Source organism: Sparassis crispa (genome assembly GCF_003851025.1).
Source record: "Sparassis crispa DNA, contig_000002F, whole genome shotgun sequence".
NCBI lineage: Eukaryota > Fungi > Basidiomycota > Agaricomycetes > Polyporales > Sparassidaceae > Sparassis > Sparassis crispa.
The window spans coordinates 1631589-1645276 of NW_020939749.1; the positions used below are offsets into that span (position 1 = coordinate 1631589).

General features: G+C 54.0%; 8 protein-coding genes across 8 annotated transcripts; 6 read left to right on the forward strand and 2 right to left on the reverse strand.

Moving 5' to 3' along the window:
• Positions 1-13: 13 nt before the first annotated feature.
• SCP_0305440 (Isoleucine--tRNA ligase, cytoplasmic) lies at positions 14-1877 on the forward strand (the record flags this gene model as incomplete). Its single annotated transcript, XM_027755936.1, has 5 exons — positions 14-204; positions 258-341; positions 413-845; positions 952-1134; positions 1185-1877. 5 exons carry the CDS (start codon positions 14-16, stop codon positions 1875-1877), a joined length of 1584 nt encoding a protein of 527 aa, XP_027611737.1.
• A 408-nt stretch (positions 1878-2285) lies between these two features.
• On the forward strand, positions 2286-3118 carry SCP_0305450 (hypothetical protein; the record flags this gene model as incomplete). The annotated part of the gene is made up of 5 exons (XM_027755937.1): positions 2286-2360; positions 2421-2672; positions 2757-2829; positions 2887-2969; positions 3029-3118. The coding sequence occupies 5 exons, from the start codon at positions 2286-2288 to the stop codon at positions 3116-3118; spliced, it is 573 nt and encodes a 190-aa protein (XP_027611738.1).
• A 181-nt stretch (positions 3119-3299) lies between these two features.
• On the reverse strand, positions 3300-4202 carry SCP_0305460 (predicted protein; the record flags this gene model as incomplete). The annotated part of the gene is made up of 1 exon (XM_027755938.1): positions 3300-4202. One exon carries the CDS (start codon positions 4200-4202, stop codon positions 3300-3302), a length of 903 nt encoding a protein of 300 aa, XP_027611739.1.
• Positions 4203-5064: 862 nt separating this feature from the next.
• SCP_0305470 (hypothetical protein) lies at positions 5065-6296 on the forward strand (the record flags this gene model as incomplete). Its single annotated transcript, XM_027755939.1, has 9 exons — positions 5065-5076; positions 5131-5360; positions 5415-5479; positions 5535-5564; positions 5616-5656; positions 5707-5742; positions 5800-5826; positions 5879-6014; positions 6115-6296. 9 exons carry the CDS (start codon positions 5065-5067, stop codon positions 6294-6296), a joined length of 759 nt encoding a protein of 252 aa, XP_027611740.1.
• Positions 6297-6524: 228 nt separating this feature from the next.
• SCP_0305480 (predicted protein) lies at positions 6525-8060 on the forward strand (the record flags this gene model as incomplete). Its single annotated transcript, XM_027755940.1, has 6 exons — positions 6525-6638; positions 6690-6879; positions 6954-7424; positions 7479-7655; positions 7706-7850; positions 7913-8060. The coding sequence occupies 6 exons, from the start codon at positions 6525-6527 to the stop codon at positions 8058-8060; spliced, it is 1245 nt and encodes a 414-aa protein (XP_027611741.1).
• Positions 8061-8540: 480 nt separating this feature from the next.
• SCP_0305490 (hypothetical protein) lies at positions 8541-9768 on the forward strand (the record flags this gene model as incomplete). Its single annotated transcript, XM_027755941.1, has 4 exons — positions 8541-8890; positions 8958-9126; positions 9183-9294; positions 9356-9768. The coding sequence occupies 4 exons, from the start codon at positions 8541-8543 to the stop codon at positions 9766-9768; spliced, it is 1044 nt and encodes a 347-aa protein (XP_027611742.1).
• Positions 9769-10146: 378 nt separating this feature from the next.
• On the reverse strand, positions 10147-12129 carry SCP_0305500 (Uncharacterized ABC transporter ATP-binding protein; the record flags this gene model as incomplete). Its single annotated transcript, XM_027755942.1, has 4 exons — positions 10147-11210; positions 11270-11919; positions 11969-12051; positions 12121-12129. 4 exons carry the CDS (start codon positions 12127-12129, stop codon positions 10147-10149), a joined length of 1806 nt encoding a protein of 601 aa, XP_027611743.1.
• Positions 12130-12455: 326 nt separating this feature from the next.
• Positions 12456-13621, forward strand: SCP_0305510 (Uncharacterized oxidoreductase; the record flags this gene model as incomplete). The annotated part of the gene is made up of 7 exons (XM_027755943.1): positions 12456-12497; positions 12555-12575; positions 12636-12770; positions 12828-12934; positions 12989-13028; positions 13088-13358; positions 13434-13621. The coding sequence occupies 7 exons, from the start codon at positions 12456-12458 to the stop codon at positions 13619-13621; spliced, it is 804 nt and encodes a 267-aa protein (XP_027611744.1).
• Between the last annotated feature and the right edge of the window lie 67 nt (positions 13622-13688).

Genomic DNA, 13688 nt, shown 5'->3' on the forward strand with positions numbered 1-13688 from the left:
TTTGTCCCGCAGTATGCCGTATGCTCAGGTTCATTATCCCTTCGAGAACAAGGAGTTATTTGAAAAGACTTTCCCTGGCGATTTTGTCTCTGAGGGCATTGACCAAACCCGAGGATGGTTTTACACCTTGCTCGTACTGTCTACTCACCTGTTTGGTCGGGCGCCCTGGAAGAATTTGATAGTTACTGGCCTCGTTCTCGCAGAGTGAGTCGCCAGTCGCTGTACACTCTCCTTTACATGACCTGATGGTTGTGCAGGAACGGCAAGAAGATGAGCAAGAGTGCAAGGAATTATCCGGATCCTAACCTCATGTTCGATAAATATGGCGCTGACGCTACAAGGTATAAGCCAGTGCCAATACCTCCCTGAAGCTTCTAAATGGCTTGCACTTATACGGTTGCACTTGTCACAGGATGTTCCTCGTGAACTCTCCCGTTGTACGCGGCGACAACCTCCGCTTCCGAGAGGATGGGGTCCGCGAAGTAGTGTCCCGCGTTCTTCTACCTTGGTTAAACTCCTTCCGTTTCTTCCTAGGACAAGTAGCGTTATTGAAGAAGACTAGTGGAATAGATTTCAGATACGACCCGCACGCGCCAGTCTCTGGCAATGTCATGGACAGGTGGATTTTGGCTCGCTGTCAGTCTCTAATTTACCTTGTCCGTGAAGAGATGGCAGCGTATAGGTTATATACCATCATTCCTAGTCTCCTTGAGTTGATAGATGATCTCACCAATTGGTATATTCGTCTCAATCGCAAACGGCTGAAGGGAGAAGACGGAAAACAGGACACGATGGCTGCCCTGAACACCCTGTTCGAGACTCTCCTCACCCTTTGCAAAACAATGGTGCGCATTGTCTCATTAAATCAGCTTCGATCATACTGACAAAATACTGGCGAATCGCGGCCTTCAGTCGTCCTACACACCCTTCTTGACTGAACACATGTATCAGTCGTTGCGATCGTTCATCCCGGAGGATCCCGCTGCAGGCGATCAACGATCGATTCACTTCCTCAGCTTTCCTGAAGTCAAGCAAGAGTACTTCGACTCCGAGATCGAGCAGCGAGTGCGTAGGATGCAAGCAGTCATCGAGTTGACTCGCAACATCAGAGAACGGCATGGTCTATCACTGAAGGTCAGTCCCGTGCTGAACCTGACTGGACAGTTCACCGATCCCCTCTACAGACGCCGCTCAAAGAGCTGCTGGTCTTTCATGCGGACATGCGCTACCTTAGTGATGTGCGCTCTCTGCAGCGCTACATTCAGTCTGAACTTAATGTCCGCAACGTTATCTTCACATCCGATGAGACCGTTTCAGGCGTGCGCTACCGAGCTGTCGCGGACTGGAGCGTTCTGGGAAGGAAGCTGAGAAAAGACCTTGGGCGGGTGAAGAAGGCTTTGCCTGATGTCTCGAGCGACGAGATCAAAGTCTATCTCAAGGCAGGGCAAATTACGGTAGATGGAATTCAGCTCATCGCTGGCGATCTGGTGGTCCAACGCTATATCAAATTACCTCCTACCTCGGAGCAGCAATATGACACTCATACCGACAATGATGTCGTAGTCAGACTTGACATCCAAGTCCATCCTGAACTGACGGGAGAATGGCTTGTTAGGGAGCTCATCAACAGGATCCAAAGGCTGCGGAAGAAGGCCAGTCTGCAAGCTACGGACAATGTGGACATATTTTACTGCTTCACGGAGGGGAAGGCTGTGGAGCTAGTGGAAGCAATGGCGGAGAATGCGGAACTCATCACAAGAACGGTAGGTGCAATGCCCGCTGATACCAGAGAGATGAAGGAGAAGAAAGAAAGTATTGTCGAGGAGGAGCAGGAGGTAGCTGACATGAGGTTCATGCTGTCTCTGGCATGGCCTTAGAGCACACACTGGTCGACAAGAGGTGGCCCGAGCGTCCTGTATGTGATATGTGGACTTGGTTGTACAGAGCTCGTTCGTTGTGTCTCCATGATATGGGATTCTCGCCGAATTGTTATCTGTTTCCACCCACAATGGCAGAGAGGGTTAGATAGACAAGTGGTCTATGTAGGACAATTCAATTGCCTGGTGTTTCGTGGAGCAACCACCACCTATTATTGGCAATTGTTGGACGTGCCAGCCGCTGCCAGTGCGTTGCACGTGAATGTTTCAACCTCAATACAACACCTGCCATAAGTGGACAAGCACTCGATTTCGACGTTCAGTGAGCGCCTGCGCCAAGAGTAGCGGCTAAGAACTTGACTCTTTTCTATCTCAATCTGTGGCTCACGGCCGGTGTGCTGAGCCACCATGGTACACGTCAAACGCGTGGAGCTCCACATGTACGTCGCATCTGTGCGCGGTGGGAAAGAGGAGAGTTTCGAGGTGAGTGCGTACCGCGTCGTCGTCTCCCTGGTCTGAACTAATGGACCCTACGAGCGTTAGGAGCTCCGCGTCGAAGACTATATCCATGCATACGAAAAGACTGGGAAACCCCCAGCACCGTGCCCTCAAGTGCCAACCGACGACGCTGAGCGCGCCACGCTTGGTCTGCCACCTTTGTTCAAGCCTCGGACGGTCGTGCCACCCGAATTCCCAGAAACGCATGTCTTCCGGCCGACGGCTGACCCGTATGACAAGCATAACGTGTTTCATTCCATCGTCTTCCAGCCCGATTTCTGCAATTGGTCTTTCGAGGTGAGTCTCTGTCGTCATAATGCGATTCAGTACTCGATTCTGACGCCACTCGTCAATGTTGCCCCTATCTGTGGCGGACTCAAGGAATTGCGGTGCTCGGCATATGCAGACGATAAGAAGTACATGCCCGTGCCCGTCGTACACAAAGTATCACCCGGTGCGTAACAGTTCGCCACGCATTTAACAGCAACGCGCTCAACATCTTATATCACAGCTGTCATAATAGATGGCGAAAAGAACTCAGATTTCCTGGACTGCATCTCTAGCATGCCGGCGTACCAGAAGCACAGCTTCGAGGTGAGCCCCTTGTTACTATTTTACGCTGGCTGGCAGCGCATATTTAATCGCTTTTGCAGGAGTTGCGACTAGCATACATTCGCTATGGCCGACAACTCACCTCTGCGGAGATCTTCTCACGAGCACAGAAGCGCATCAGACCTGCTTGATTACTCCCTTCTCTTCACCCATAGTGCTCATTTATACCTCCACTGTATCATCAGGTCCCTTCTTGTCATCGAATAGCAAAGTACTGTCTTCATGATATATAACAATAGTACATTATTTGCGTTGGAATGCTACAGCTGTGCCGTATGATACGGTCAGGACGCTCCAGGCGTGCCGAAGTGTTCACCGTCTAACGCTCGACAGCCACGACCATAGCCTAGCGATGCGCTCCGCCCTCTCAGCTTCGTCCTCGGACACCTCGCCCTTCCAGACACTAAGTACACTCTCCTCCTCATCGATGTAGCGGAGAACCGTCTCAACGCTCTTGCCCGACACAAAGGCTAGATAACAGCCGGCGATGCACATTGCATCCGTGGTCCGAAGGCTGGGGGTGGCGACGAGGATACGCACGTCCCCGCCCGATGTTTGGCTTGCGGACGCATAGGGGAGCGTCTGCCCCAGGAAGTCTCTAGAGGCGCGCAGCTGCTGGTCGGTGAGCGCGAGACCCGCTCGCTGGGAGATATCGTCGACGCGTGCGGACGACGGAAGGGTGAGACACAGCCTCTGCAGTCGGCCCTCGAGCGCATGCTCGATCGAGCCCGCGACGAACTCGTGGGCGTCATCAGCGGGGTAGCAGACGTCGACGACGTGGGTATAGCCCTCTGCGAGGAGCTGCGTCGCATCGCTCCTCAAACCCGTATTGAAGGCGATGGATAGGCCGGGGATGATGTCTTGCACACATCTGTCGACGACTTTCGGCGGCTCCCTCGTGGGGGCCACGACGGCAGCTTCTGCGACATGCTCTTCCTCGTGGAAGATGGTACGCTTGGCGCCCTTGCGTCTGCGAGGAAGATTGTTACGATGCGGCTGAATGTGGCCCTTCTGCGATCGCGGAGCGGTGTGCTCTGGTTGAGTGAAGGTGGTCTTGATCCTCAGGTTGAAGCCGCAACGCTCCCTGAGCGGACGGCGCAGACTGGGGAGCGGCGGGGGAAATTGGACGAGGGGTGTCGATGGATAGTGGTGGATCGGGGGTACGGAAGACGAGGACACGGGAGTGAGGGACAGTGTCAAAGTCGCGGCAGCCATTGCGGTAAGATAGTGGAATGAGTGGTGTATGTGATTTATCTTGACGAGTTGCTGTATCAGGCGATATATTCAAGTCGCAGACTCGAGGTGTGTTCTTCTGAGGGGCAAGAGATCGCGCGGAAGAAGTTTATATATGGCTTTGGAACAGATGGCACGAGGGTGCCACGAACAAACAGATTAGCAACACGAGGTGAGGTGTCGGCAGGAGGCGGTTCCTGAAAAAGGGTGTGTTTGAACGAAGGGGCGATAAGTGAGTGCCGGTGGGATGGGGCTTGATAATTAGGTGGGCACTTGCCACGATACATACCGCCTTTATAGCACGAGCGGCGTGCGGACGAGAGCATTGCACATCCGTGTCGGAGACGGATGTGCATCCTGCCGCCCGTAAGTTGTATCCGTGCACCCTCGCTGTTGGGACACTGAAGAGTACTTGCCCGGCGTCGCTGGTCAGAACTCAAATCTCCGAGCCTGCCTCGGAGATTTGAGCTGGGACCAGCGACACTTGCCCATAGCAGTCCTCCAGTGGTGGCCGTAGAACACCAAACCCTTGTTCTCGATGATTATATTGCACGTTTTGCGTATTTAGGAGCAGCTAGACCAGAGCTGCAGTCTGTGTCGGCGTGGACGGGTTTGAACCTATGATTGGCGTTGTGTGCGCGTCCCGATTTAGGCAGCGCTCACCTTTGATGGCCCATAGTGGCCAAGTATTACACGACTGCGCTCCTCTGATTCTGAATCTTATCCAGGCGGTGCACTCAGCTAGGCTGTGCTCCACGGCGGCTATATAACAAGAGTCGTTGCAATTCGACTCTCTTTATCTCATACCCATCTGTCCTCACTCCAAATCAGATCTTGAATTAACATGTCGTACGGGGTGCGTCTGCTCAACTTGTCGTGTGCTAGGTATGTTGCTCACATGTGCTAGCAGCCTGGACGTGGATACGGAGGCGGTGGATACGCACCTCCTCCTGGTGGCCCCCCAGCTGGATATGCGCCTCCCTCTGGCGCGCCTCCCCCAGGAGCCCCGCCGGCATATGGCGGAGGGTATGGTGGCGGATACGGGGGCGCTCCCGCCAGTGGCTACGGACGATACGGCGGAGAGCCTGGAGGATTTGCCCCAGCGATGACCGCAGGACCTCCTGCCGGTGCTGATCCCCAGTGAGTGTCCGATCTCGACGCGATACACTCCTGTGCACTGATTCGTCTCTGCAGACTATGGAGCTGGTTCACTGCCGTAGATACAGACAGATCAGGCCAGATCAGCCCACATGAGCTTCGTGGGTGCCGCTCTACTTACCTGTGTATTATGTCCTTCTCATTCTCGAACCACAGAGAAGGCGCTGATCAACGGAGATTGGACGCGTGAGTCGTCCAAGATCGCTCAGACTTTGCGGTCAGCTTAAATCGCACCAGCATTTGACCTTGACACTGTGAAACTCCTGATGACTATCTTCGTAAGATCCCAATTCCTTCCTCAGTTGCCTTTCCCCTAATGCATAGACAGGATACGGATCGGAGTGGTTCCGTTGGTTACAACGAGGTTAGTCGATTGTTTTTCTGTGTAATTTCAAGAGTGTGACAGATAATGTCGGCAAAGTTTGCTGGTCTCTGGAAATACATTAAGGTATGGGTCCATTGAAGAACTTTTCCGTATTTTTTCGAATCTCCGGTTTCAGGACTGGCAGCATGTTTTCAAGCACTTCGACCGTGACCGCTCCGGATCCATCGACAAGCGCGAGCTCCAAGATGCGCTGAGGCAGTTCGGTTACAACCTATCTCCCCCGCTACTCGGGCTCGTCGAGCGAAAATACGGTGAGCATCCCCCATCCGAGCTCCCGCTCGCTCTCCTCCTCCCTCTCCTGTGCAATGGTGTGTGTGTAATGTTCACTGACTGTTCTACCCCGTGGGGTAGATGTGAAAGCAGGCTCCGGCGCCGGAGGCCGCGACGACGGGATCACGTTCGACCGCTTCGTGCGCGCGTGCGTCGTCATCAAGCAGCTCACCGAGGCGTTCCAGAAGCTGGACGCCGACCGAGATGGGTGGATCCAGATCAACTACGACCAGTTCATGCAGACGGTGCTCAGCGCGCCGTAGAGCTGGGTCTGGATGAAGCGTGTGTGGACAAAGATCTGTGCATATTTGAATAGTAGGTAGTACTACACTGTTGATTATAGCTGTATTCGTACATGTTCCTTCTCGCGATTGATACTTCTTCGCTCAAAGCTTACGCGTCATTACGCGTACCACGTGATCTGCGCGTCTGATGGTGGCTACGCGATTGTGCTTCTTCAGTTGAACTTGTTTCTCCTTCACGCTTTCCTCATGTTGTTCCAGTCATCGTACGATCCGACTTTAAAGTCGACACAGCAGCTAATCGTTTTCTGTCATGCTGACCAGAGATGCTTGCTACCGCTTCCCCAGAGCTTCGAGGCAAATGTTTTCCGACCCTGCGGTTGACGCGTTTTGACGTCCTTATTGTCACTTCAGGATGCACTCGAGATTGTAAGGGACGAATTTGGCTTGAAGGGTGTGCTGCAATTGGAGACGCAAGATCTTTCCGGCTGGGACGGACAAAGGGTGAAAATCCACGGCGGTGCCTGGAAGGGCATCGCCGAGTTGCTGCGGTCCGTCTCAGTGCGGGAAGTGAAAAACGACATGTCTGAGAGCGTTCTGCAAGGTAAGTGGCCCGCCAGAGCCTTCCAGTCGACGTAATCGACGCGTCCATGTACAATATTCAATAACTTGCGATAGGCCACATCATCTCGAGGCTCTCTAAGGCCTCCGCGTCGCGCAGGTTATCTTCGCGCGTCATCTCTCGGAAGTCGGTCGGTTCAAATGTACAGCAGCAGCTCACACCGTCGTCCTCCGTCTCCTCCCGCGGTGGCCGCAACTCCCCCGTGCCGCGCGTTCATGAAGGTGACAACGCGGAGAGCGGAGACGAGCCAGACTCGGCCACTGAGAAAGGGAGGAGAAGCCCCACACACATGTCTTCCGACGAGGAAAATGTGGACGAAGATATGGACAAAGCCGTCCCTAAGAACGAAGAGGGAGATGCTGAGAACTACCCTGATGCTCCGCAAGGCGGGGCGGCGGATATTCCGCAGCCACCCGCCGAGGAAGAGCGTGAACTCACTCCCCTGCCTGTCGAACACGTTTCTCGGGTATTCCAACGGGAGGACAGAGCGGGCCCGAGCCACTCACGCAGCTCCGTTTCGAGCCAAAGTTTGCCCCCCGTTCGTGTGTCATTCGCTAACAGACGATGATATCATCTGCCAGGTCGTCCGCAGGAAAAGCCACTCAAATCTAGTGCTGAAGACGTGAAGGACAAAGCAGAGAACGTTAAGATGAAGGCGGAAGACGCTAGGGTGAAGGCCAAGGTGAAGACGGAAAAAGCGTCTGTGGCGCTTGCACAGGCGCAGTCGCAGTCACAATCCGAAAGCCAATCGCAGGATGGTACGGGAACCATTTTGCTCATGAGAATACTGACGCGAGCGCAGTGCCAGGCCCATCTGCAGACGACCGTTTCTTGATCTCAGTTGTGTATGGCGACGGCGAAGAGTCCTTGTTCAAAACACGCGGCAGGCACTTGGTATCCAAGGTCCTGATGCAAGCCTGCCGCACGTTCGGGATCGAACATCTCTACAACAGGTGCGTTGATCAGTACAGTGTTTGGGCAGGACTACCGATGAATGTTTCTCCATACACTACAGAGCACATATGGTGTTGATAGTAGAGACCGAAGAAGACGGAGAAACGATAGAGCACCGGTTCTTGTGCTCCAACGAGGATACGATGGCCAGGGCTGGTGCGGAGTCGCACTCCAGGTTTGTCATCCATATCGATGAGGACGTCGAATGAGCCCGTCACCTTGCGGGCGAGGAAAGGACCTTCTCGTCCAATTTTCGTCCCAAAAATATTTTTTTGGATGCTTTGTATTCTCCGCCGCAACCAATGTATCTTGGCATATAGAATGTCTGCATAAGTCTTCAACAAGAACGTTCAAGCTGAGAGTGGCCACTCCGCGTCGCGTCGCGATCACGTGACTTGTTGTACTCCGCAAGACCAAGCCGCTGGTTCTGGCCACCCTTGTCTGCACGCCACTCGTTCAACGATCAACCAAATAATTGCCCTATAACAGACATGTCCTTGTTCCCTATACGTGAATACTTGGCTTATGGTGCAACGTCGTCTTGGAAGCCTTGTTGCGTCACTTCTAGCTCGGCGAGAAGTCCCGCCGCTAAGCAACGTTCAGCTTTGAACTTTTTGAGCCGGTGGCCACCCAGCTCCAAACGGTATTTAAAGGAGCGGCTGCGAAGGAGTCACTTCGACTGAAAAGTCATGCCTTCAACAATCTCCCGACCTGCAACTTACGGTGACCCCTTCGACTTGCTCGGACTCCAGCCTCCCAAGGAGCGTGATATTGATGGAACGCCGGAGTACCTCCGCACGTACTGCGATGCCGTCAGTCGCTGGGTTCCCGGCTTCTCCGATTGGGCAGAGAAATCTCGAACTTTTCATCTTTTGGCGTTGCCACTTGACTATATGCTTTCCGTTCCGCGCATTTTGCAGAAGACGCCATTGGAGTTCGCGGCCGAGGCATACGAATACAGCCGGCCATACCGCAAGCCATCTAAGAGCAATTGGAGTGCACCTCACCAGGTGCCATACAGGCCGCCGCCGCCGCCTTGGTACCATCTCCGTCGGAATGCCTTCTAACGAACACTCTTTCTAACCTCTTGTGTTCGATCCCAACAGCATGGTGCGCGTGAGGTGGTACCACTCCATCGAACACATGGTACCTGATCTGTTCGAGGACTCAGATCTGTTCGAGGACCCAGATCTGTTTGCGGACATTCCGTTGGAGAGCAATGGCGATCTCGACATGCGCATAATCAGGAGATTGTGGAACCTTGAGAATTGTTACGTGAGTCAACGGCCTACAGTTCCTCCGGCGTCGCCGTTGACGTCCATGATCCACAGCCAGTAGATTGGACACGCTTGAAAGTGATGGTCCCGGGCGACCCGGACAGGTTGTCCAGTCTCGCCGTAGAGGTGATGACGAGGGACTTCGACCGCTGCCTCCGCGTCATCGGTATGATTTCCTCTACGCCACGACAGGAGAGCGCTCAACCCCGTATTTCTCCGTATTTCAGAAAGACCAGGCCCCGCGACTCTCCTCGCCCGGGAGAGGAGGGTAATCTTCATCGACAAGTGGCGAACGACAAGGGGAGTATGCGGAGACATGAGCTGGAAGCTCCGCCACTCTCCACGTGCCCGGTTTGAGCTGCTCTCGATGCTAGTAACGCTTGTCGTGGCATACCTTGCGCTGCGGTATGCGATCAAGATGGCGGTCCGTGCCGTTGTCGGTATCCCTCATACCATAGCAGTCACAGCCAAAGCTGCGTGGCATTATGGGATACAGAACCACAAGGTCGTGTTACTTGGCGTCGTGCTCGCATTTGTGATGCTAGATCTCATGAAGCAACGGAGGCCAATATCCGCAGAGGCTATTGTATTGCGTATTGCGCCTGTCGTGATTGCTAGCTTCATTGGATGCTGGTGTTGAGGAGAAGGCGAAGGGGTGAGGGTGAGGAAGGAAAAGTATGCCATCCTGTACGTTATTCCCGGTGTTGCGATATGGTGCTGTCCTTTTGGACATGGACTCATTATGACCTATATGCTCTATGTCTTATGCCTTACCACCAATATGCTTTGTCCTTCCAGAAAATTGCGCTGAGTGAACGAGCTGGTCGGATGCGAAAGCGAACATTCACAACGAAGAGTAATGGGTCTTGCTGTATCTGGTTTGCAGTCTTCTGAATCCTCCATCTCTAGATGACATGTAAACTTGCAGCATACTGCTAACGACACGTCAAAGACACAGGCCTCACCGTGGACGCCAAGATTGAATTCAGGATAAACAAAGTTGCATGATCCCCCCCGTTTAATTCACTTCTTGCCCCTCGCCATCTTCCAGTAGGTATCTCTGCACGCCGTCCTCGCGAGTCCATGGCACCTCATCCTCCCAATGACTGATGACCACACACGCTTGAGTTGACGACAGTCCTCCTCCGCCGTCCTTCAGGTATCGCTTCGCCGCCGTCACCATATTCTCGTCCATCCCGGACCACACCTCGTCCAGCAGCACGAGCGGCGGCTGACCGACCAGAGCGCGCATGAGTAGCACAATGCCCTGCTCGCCCGGCGAGAGGTCGACGAACATGCACTTGGAAAATTCCTTGTCCTCGTCGGCTTCGTACGAACCGTCAGGTATCTGGCCCTTCCACGCTCTCGGCCCAAGCCCTTCCAGCACCTGCCACATCCGCCTCAGTCTGTAATGCTCCAACGCGGACCCAGGCACGATCGCAGAGCTGTCCTCGTTCGTGCCAATGCGCAGGCGGCCCTGCGGTACAAAGTTGCCACTGAAGCCCGTGCCGATCACGTCCCAGACGGTCATGCCCCGCCTACGCGGGAACGCGTTGTGCAGCTCTGGCGATACGCGCCCGATGCGCAGGGCGAGGTTCGCGGCGGGCCATTGGTCGCGCTCCCGCCCGAAGAGCTGCAGGTGCTCGGACTGCGTGTACGACTGCGGGTGCTCGCCCGTGAGCATTGCGAGGAGCGTCGTTTTGCCCGAGCCATTGGCGCCCATGAGGTGCCACCGCGAATTCTCGCGGATGGCCCAGTTGATATTGCGGAGGACGTGGCGCGCGCCATAGCTCACGTTCAGGTGTGCCATGCGAACTACTTCGGTGCAAACCTGTCTGGCGTGGAGTGATTTGCTCGCAGTGGGTACAACGGGGTGAGCATGGCCTCCTCTAATCATATCCTCTCTCGTGCAAGTCTTGACCGTGCGGTGGGGGCTTATTAGGGCAACATGCGATATCCACTCTGGAAGCAAATCCTGATGACGCATGCCGAGGATGATGTGAGGGGAATGCGGACAGTCGGAGAAATGTAAGGATTTCAGGAAATCGAGCAGCAAACGTCTTGTACCCACATCCAGACCGGCTGGTGGGTGGATGCGAGTGAATACGTGCGGGAATCGTAGGGATAAGCGCTCGACTCACTTAGCGGTTCGTCCAATATTAACACAGATGGTCTATTGAGAATATGCTGAACAATTCGCGCTTTACGCGTCTGGCCATTACTCAGCGCGATAACCGGTAGGTCGAGCAGGTCTGTCAGTTCTAGTTGGGTAGTTAGTTGTTCGAACAACTCGTGCTTCATCTTCCGTTCATGTTCATCTAACGACACTGTACCGGTTGCATTTTTGAATAGCTCTGGACGAGCAAGATGCTCCGGAGGACGGGCTGTTTCGGGAAAATACACTTCGCGTAACGTTCTTTTGTGTTCCTGGCGTAGTGCACCATACCGTGCAGTGTAATCTTGGAAACCCGTTCCTGCGGAGTGATCCCTATGCGCGAAGGAGACAAGACGCACATGATGATGTGGATCTTTGTCACTGAGGAAAGGATAAAGGCCCTTCACTGGGAAGGGATGTAACCTGCGGTGACCAAGAAGTGCTTCGAGGATATCTCTTTTACTTGCACCAAACCCAGAGTTGATGACAGCCCATGCCTCATTGGAACGAATTGTCCACGATACGTTGTGCAAAACAGGTTCCGCTTCGTCGGAAGCTCCGTGGGCATAAACGGAAGTATTGGGCATGTGCAAGATGAGGGGAGATGACTCGGCCGAGGCTGAGCGAGAAGACTTGCTATAGAGTCGAGATGCGCATGGCCTGTGTGAGAGGGGGCGGAACGCACAACCAGGAGTCGCCCGGAAGGTAGGCCATTGCATACCGATGTTGAAGAGCCTTGAACGATCCGGTGGCTGTCGAAGATGGTCTCTGCACGTAAAGTTAGTATGAGAATTACGTAAGCCAGCCGTATGTTTAAATCTCATTTCTGGATCTCACCAGGTTCATCCCTCACACGGCCTCGGTGATCGCAGCCGAGGCACCAGCGCGCGGCCCTCTGAAAAAAAACATCAAGCAGGACGATGTGCAATTCGATTGACAAATCCCTAATGAATCGGCATATACCCTTCTGCTCTTGATAATCCCCTCGATCGGCGAAGTTCGTCTCCACCAGAGTGGTTACAGGTGTGGCTGCTGTTTTAGGCTCAGACGTCATGGCATACTGGGTTGTGGTATATAAGGAGGGCCAACATTGCCACTGTCTCCTCAGTTCCAGCCTCGACTTTCCAGCTCTTTAGTAAGCCTCGTAACATAAACCCCTATTCTCATACATCATGCCTTCCTACGTCGTCACTGGTGCCTCTCGTGGTCTCGGGGTATGTTCGTCCTTGTGTCGCAGCGAACTACTTCACTCTGACGTATCTGCCCTTCAGCTCGAATTTGTTCGTCAGCTGGTACGGCGAAATCCATTAGCCTTGGTGGAACGCAACGCTGATTCTACTGCTGATATACAGAGCGCCAACAGGGAGAACACAGTTTTCGGACTGGTTCGCAACCTTGCTGGCTCTCCCGCCCTGCTCGAGCTCCAGAAAAGCAGGAGCAACCTTCACGTTCTCAAGGCCGACATTCTGGACCTTCCCGCACTCGAGGTAATTAACAACGAGGATTTTCTGTGGCTGTTAGGGACGTTTCTCACCTCGCTGCAGGCTGCTGCCGCTGATATTGCAAAAATTACCGGAGGCTCGTTGGACTATCTGATCAACAACGCTGCATACGTCGATGACGAGACGAGGGAAATCTCTCTTGACGCCTTGTAAGTTTTTCCACCGCATGTTTAACTTCGGTGCCTTATAATATGTGATTTCAGCCCTGACGAAAAGACGCTTGCAGAGGGCATGCAGAAGTCGGTAAGGCTCTCCTTTTCCCGGTCCCTTGACCATGTATTCATGGTTGTCCCCACGCACAGTTCAACGTTAACGTCATCGGGGTACTCCACACTACCAACACGTTCCTGCCGCTCCTGAAGAAGGGCTCGGTCAAGAAGGTCGTCTCCTTGAGCACCGGCCTCGCCGACCTCGAGTTCACACGCGCCTCCGGGAGTGCCGTGCACGTCCCGTACTCCGTCTCGAAGGCTGCCCTCAACATGGTGGTCGTGAAGTACGGTGCGCGCTTCAAGGACGAGGGGTTCACCTTCCTTGCGATCTCCCCTGGCCTCGTCAACACCAGTCTGCGCCCTCGTATGTTGTTGGTCCTTTTTCGTCTGTCTCTATGGCTCTCACTTCTTCGTATTCGCCTTCAACGCCGATTTACAGCCACCCCGGAGGAGCTCGTAGGTATCAAGCAGATGGTCACGCAGTTCATGTCGGCAGCTCCGGGCTGGAATGGCCAGCCGATCACGCCGGAGGTTTCTGTTAAGCACATGCTCGACACGATCCGTAAGACGACTGTCGCCGACACCGGCGCCTTCATCTCGCACTTCGGTAACAAGCAATGGCTGTAGGCTTTGAGGCGTCCGTGTCATTACTGAGTCCGAGTCGAGTGTATCTGTAGATTCTGTACGTACTCGT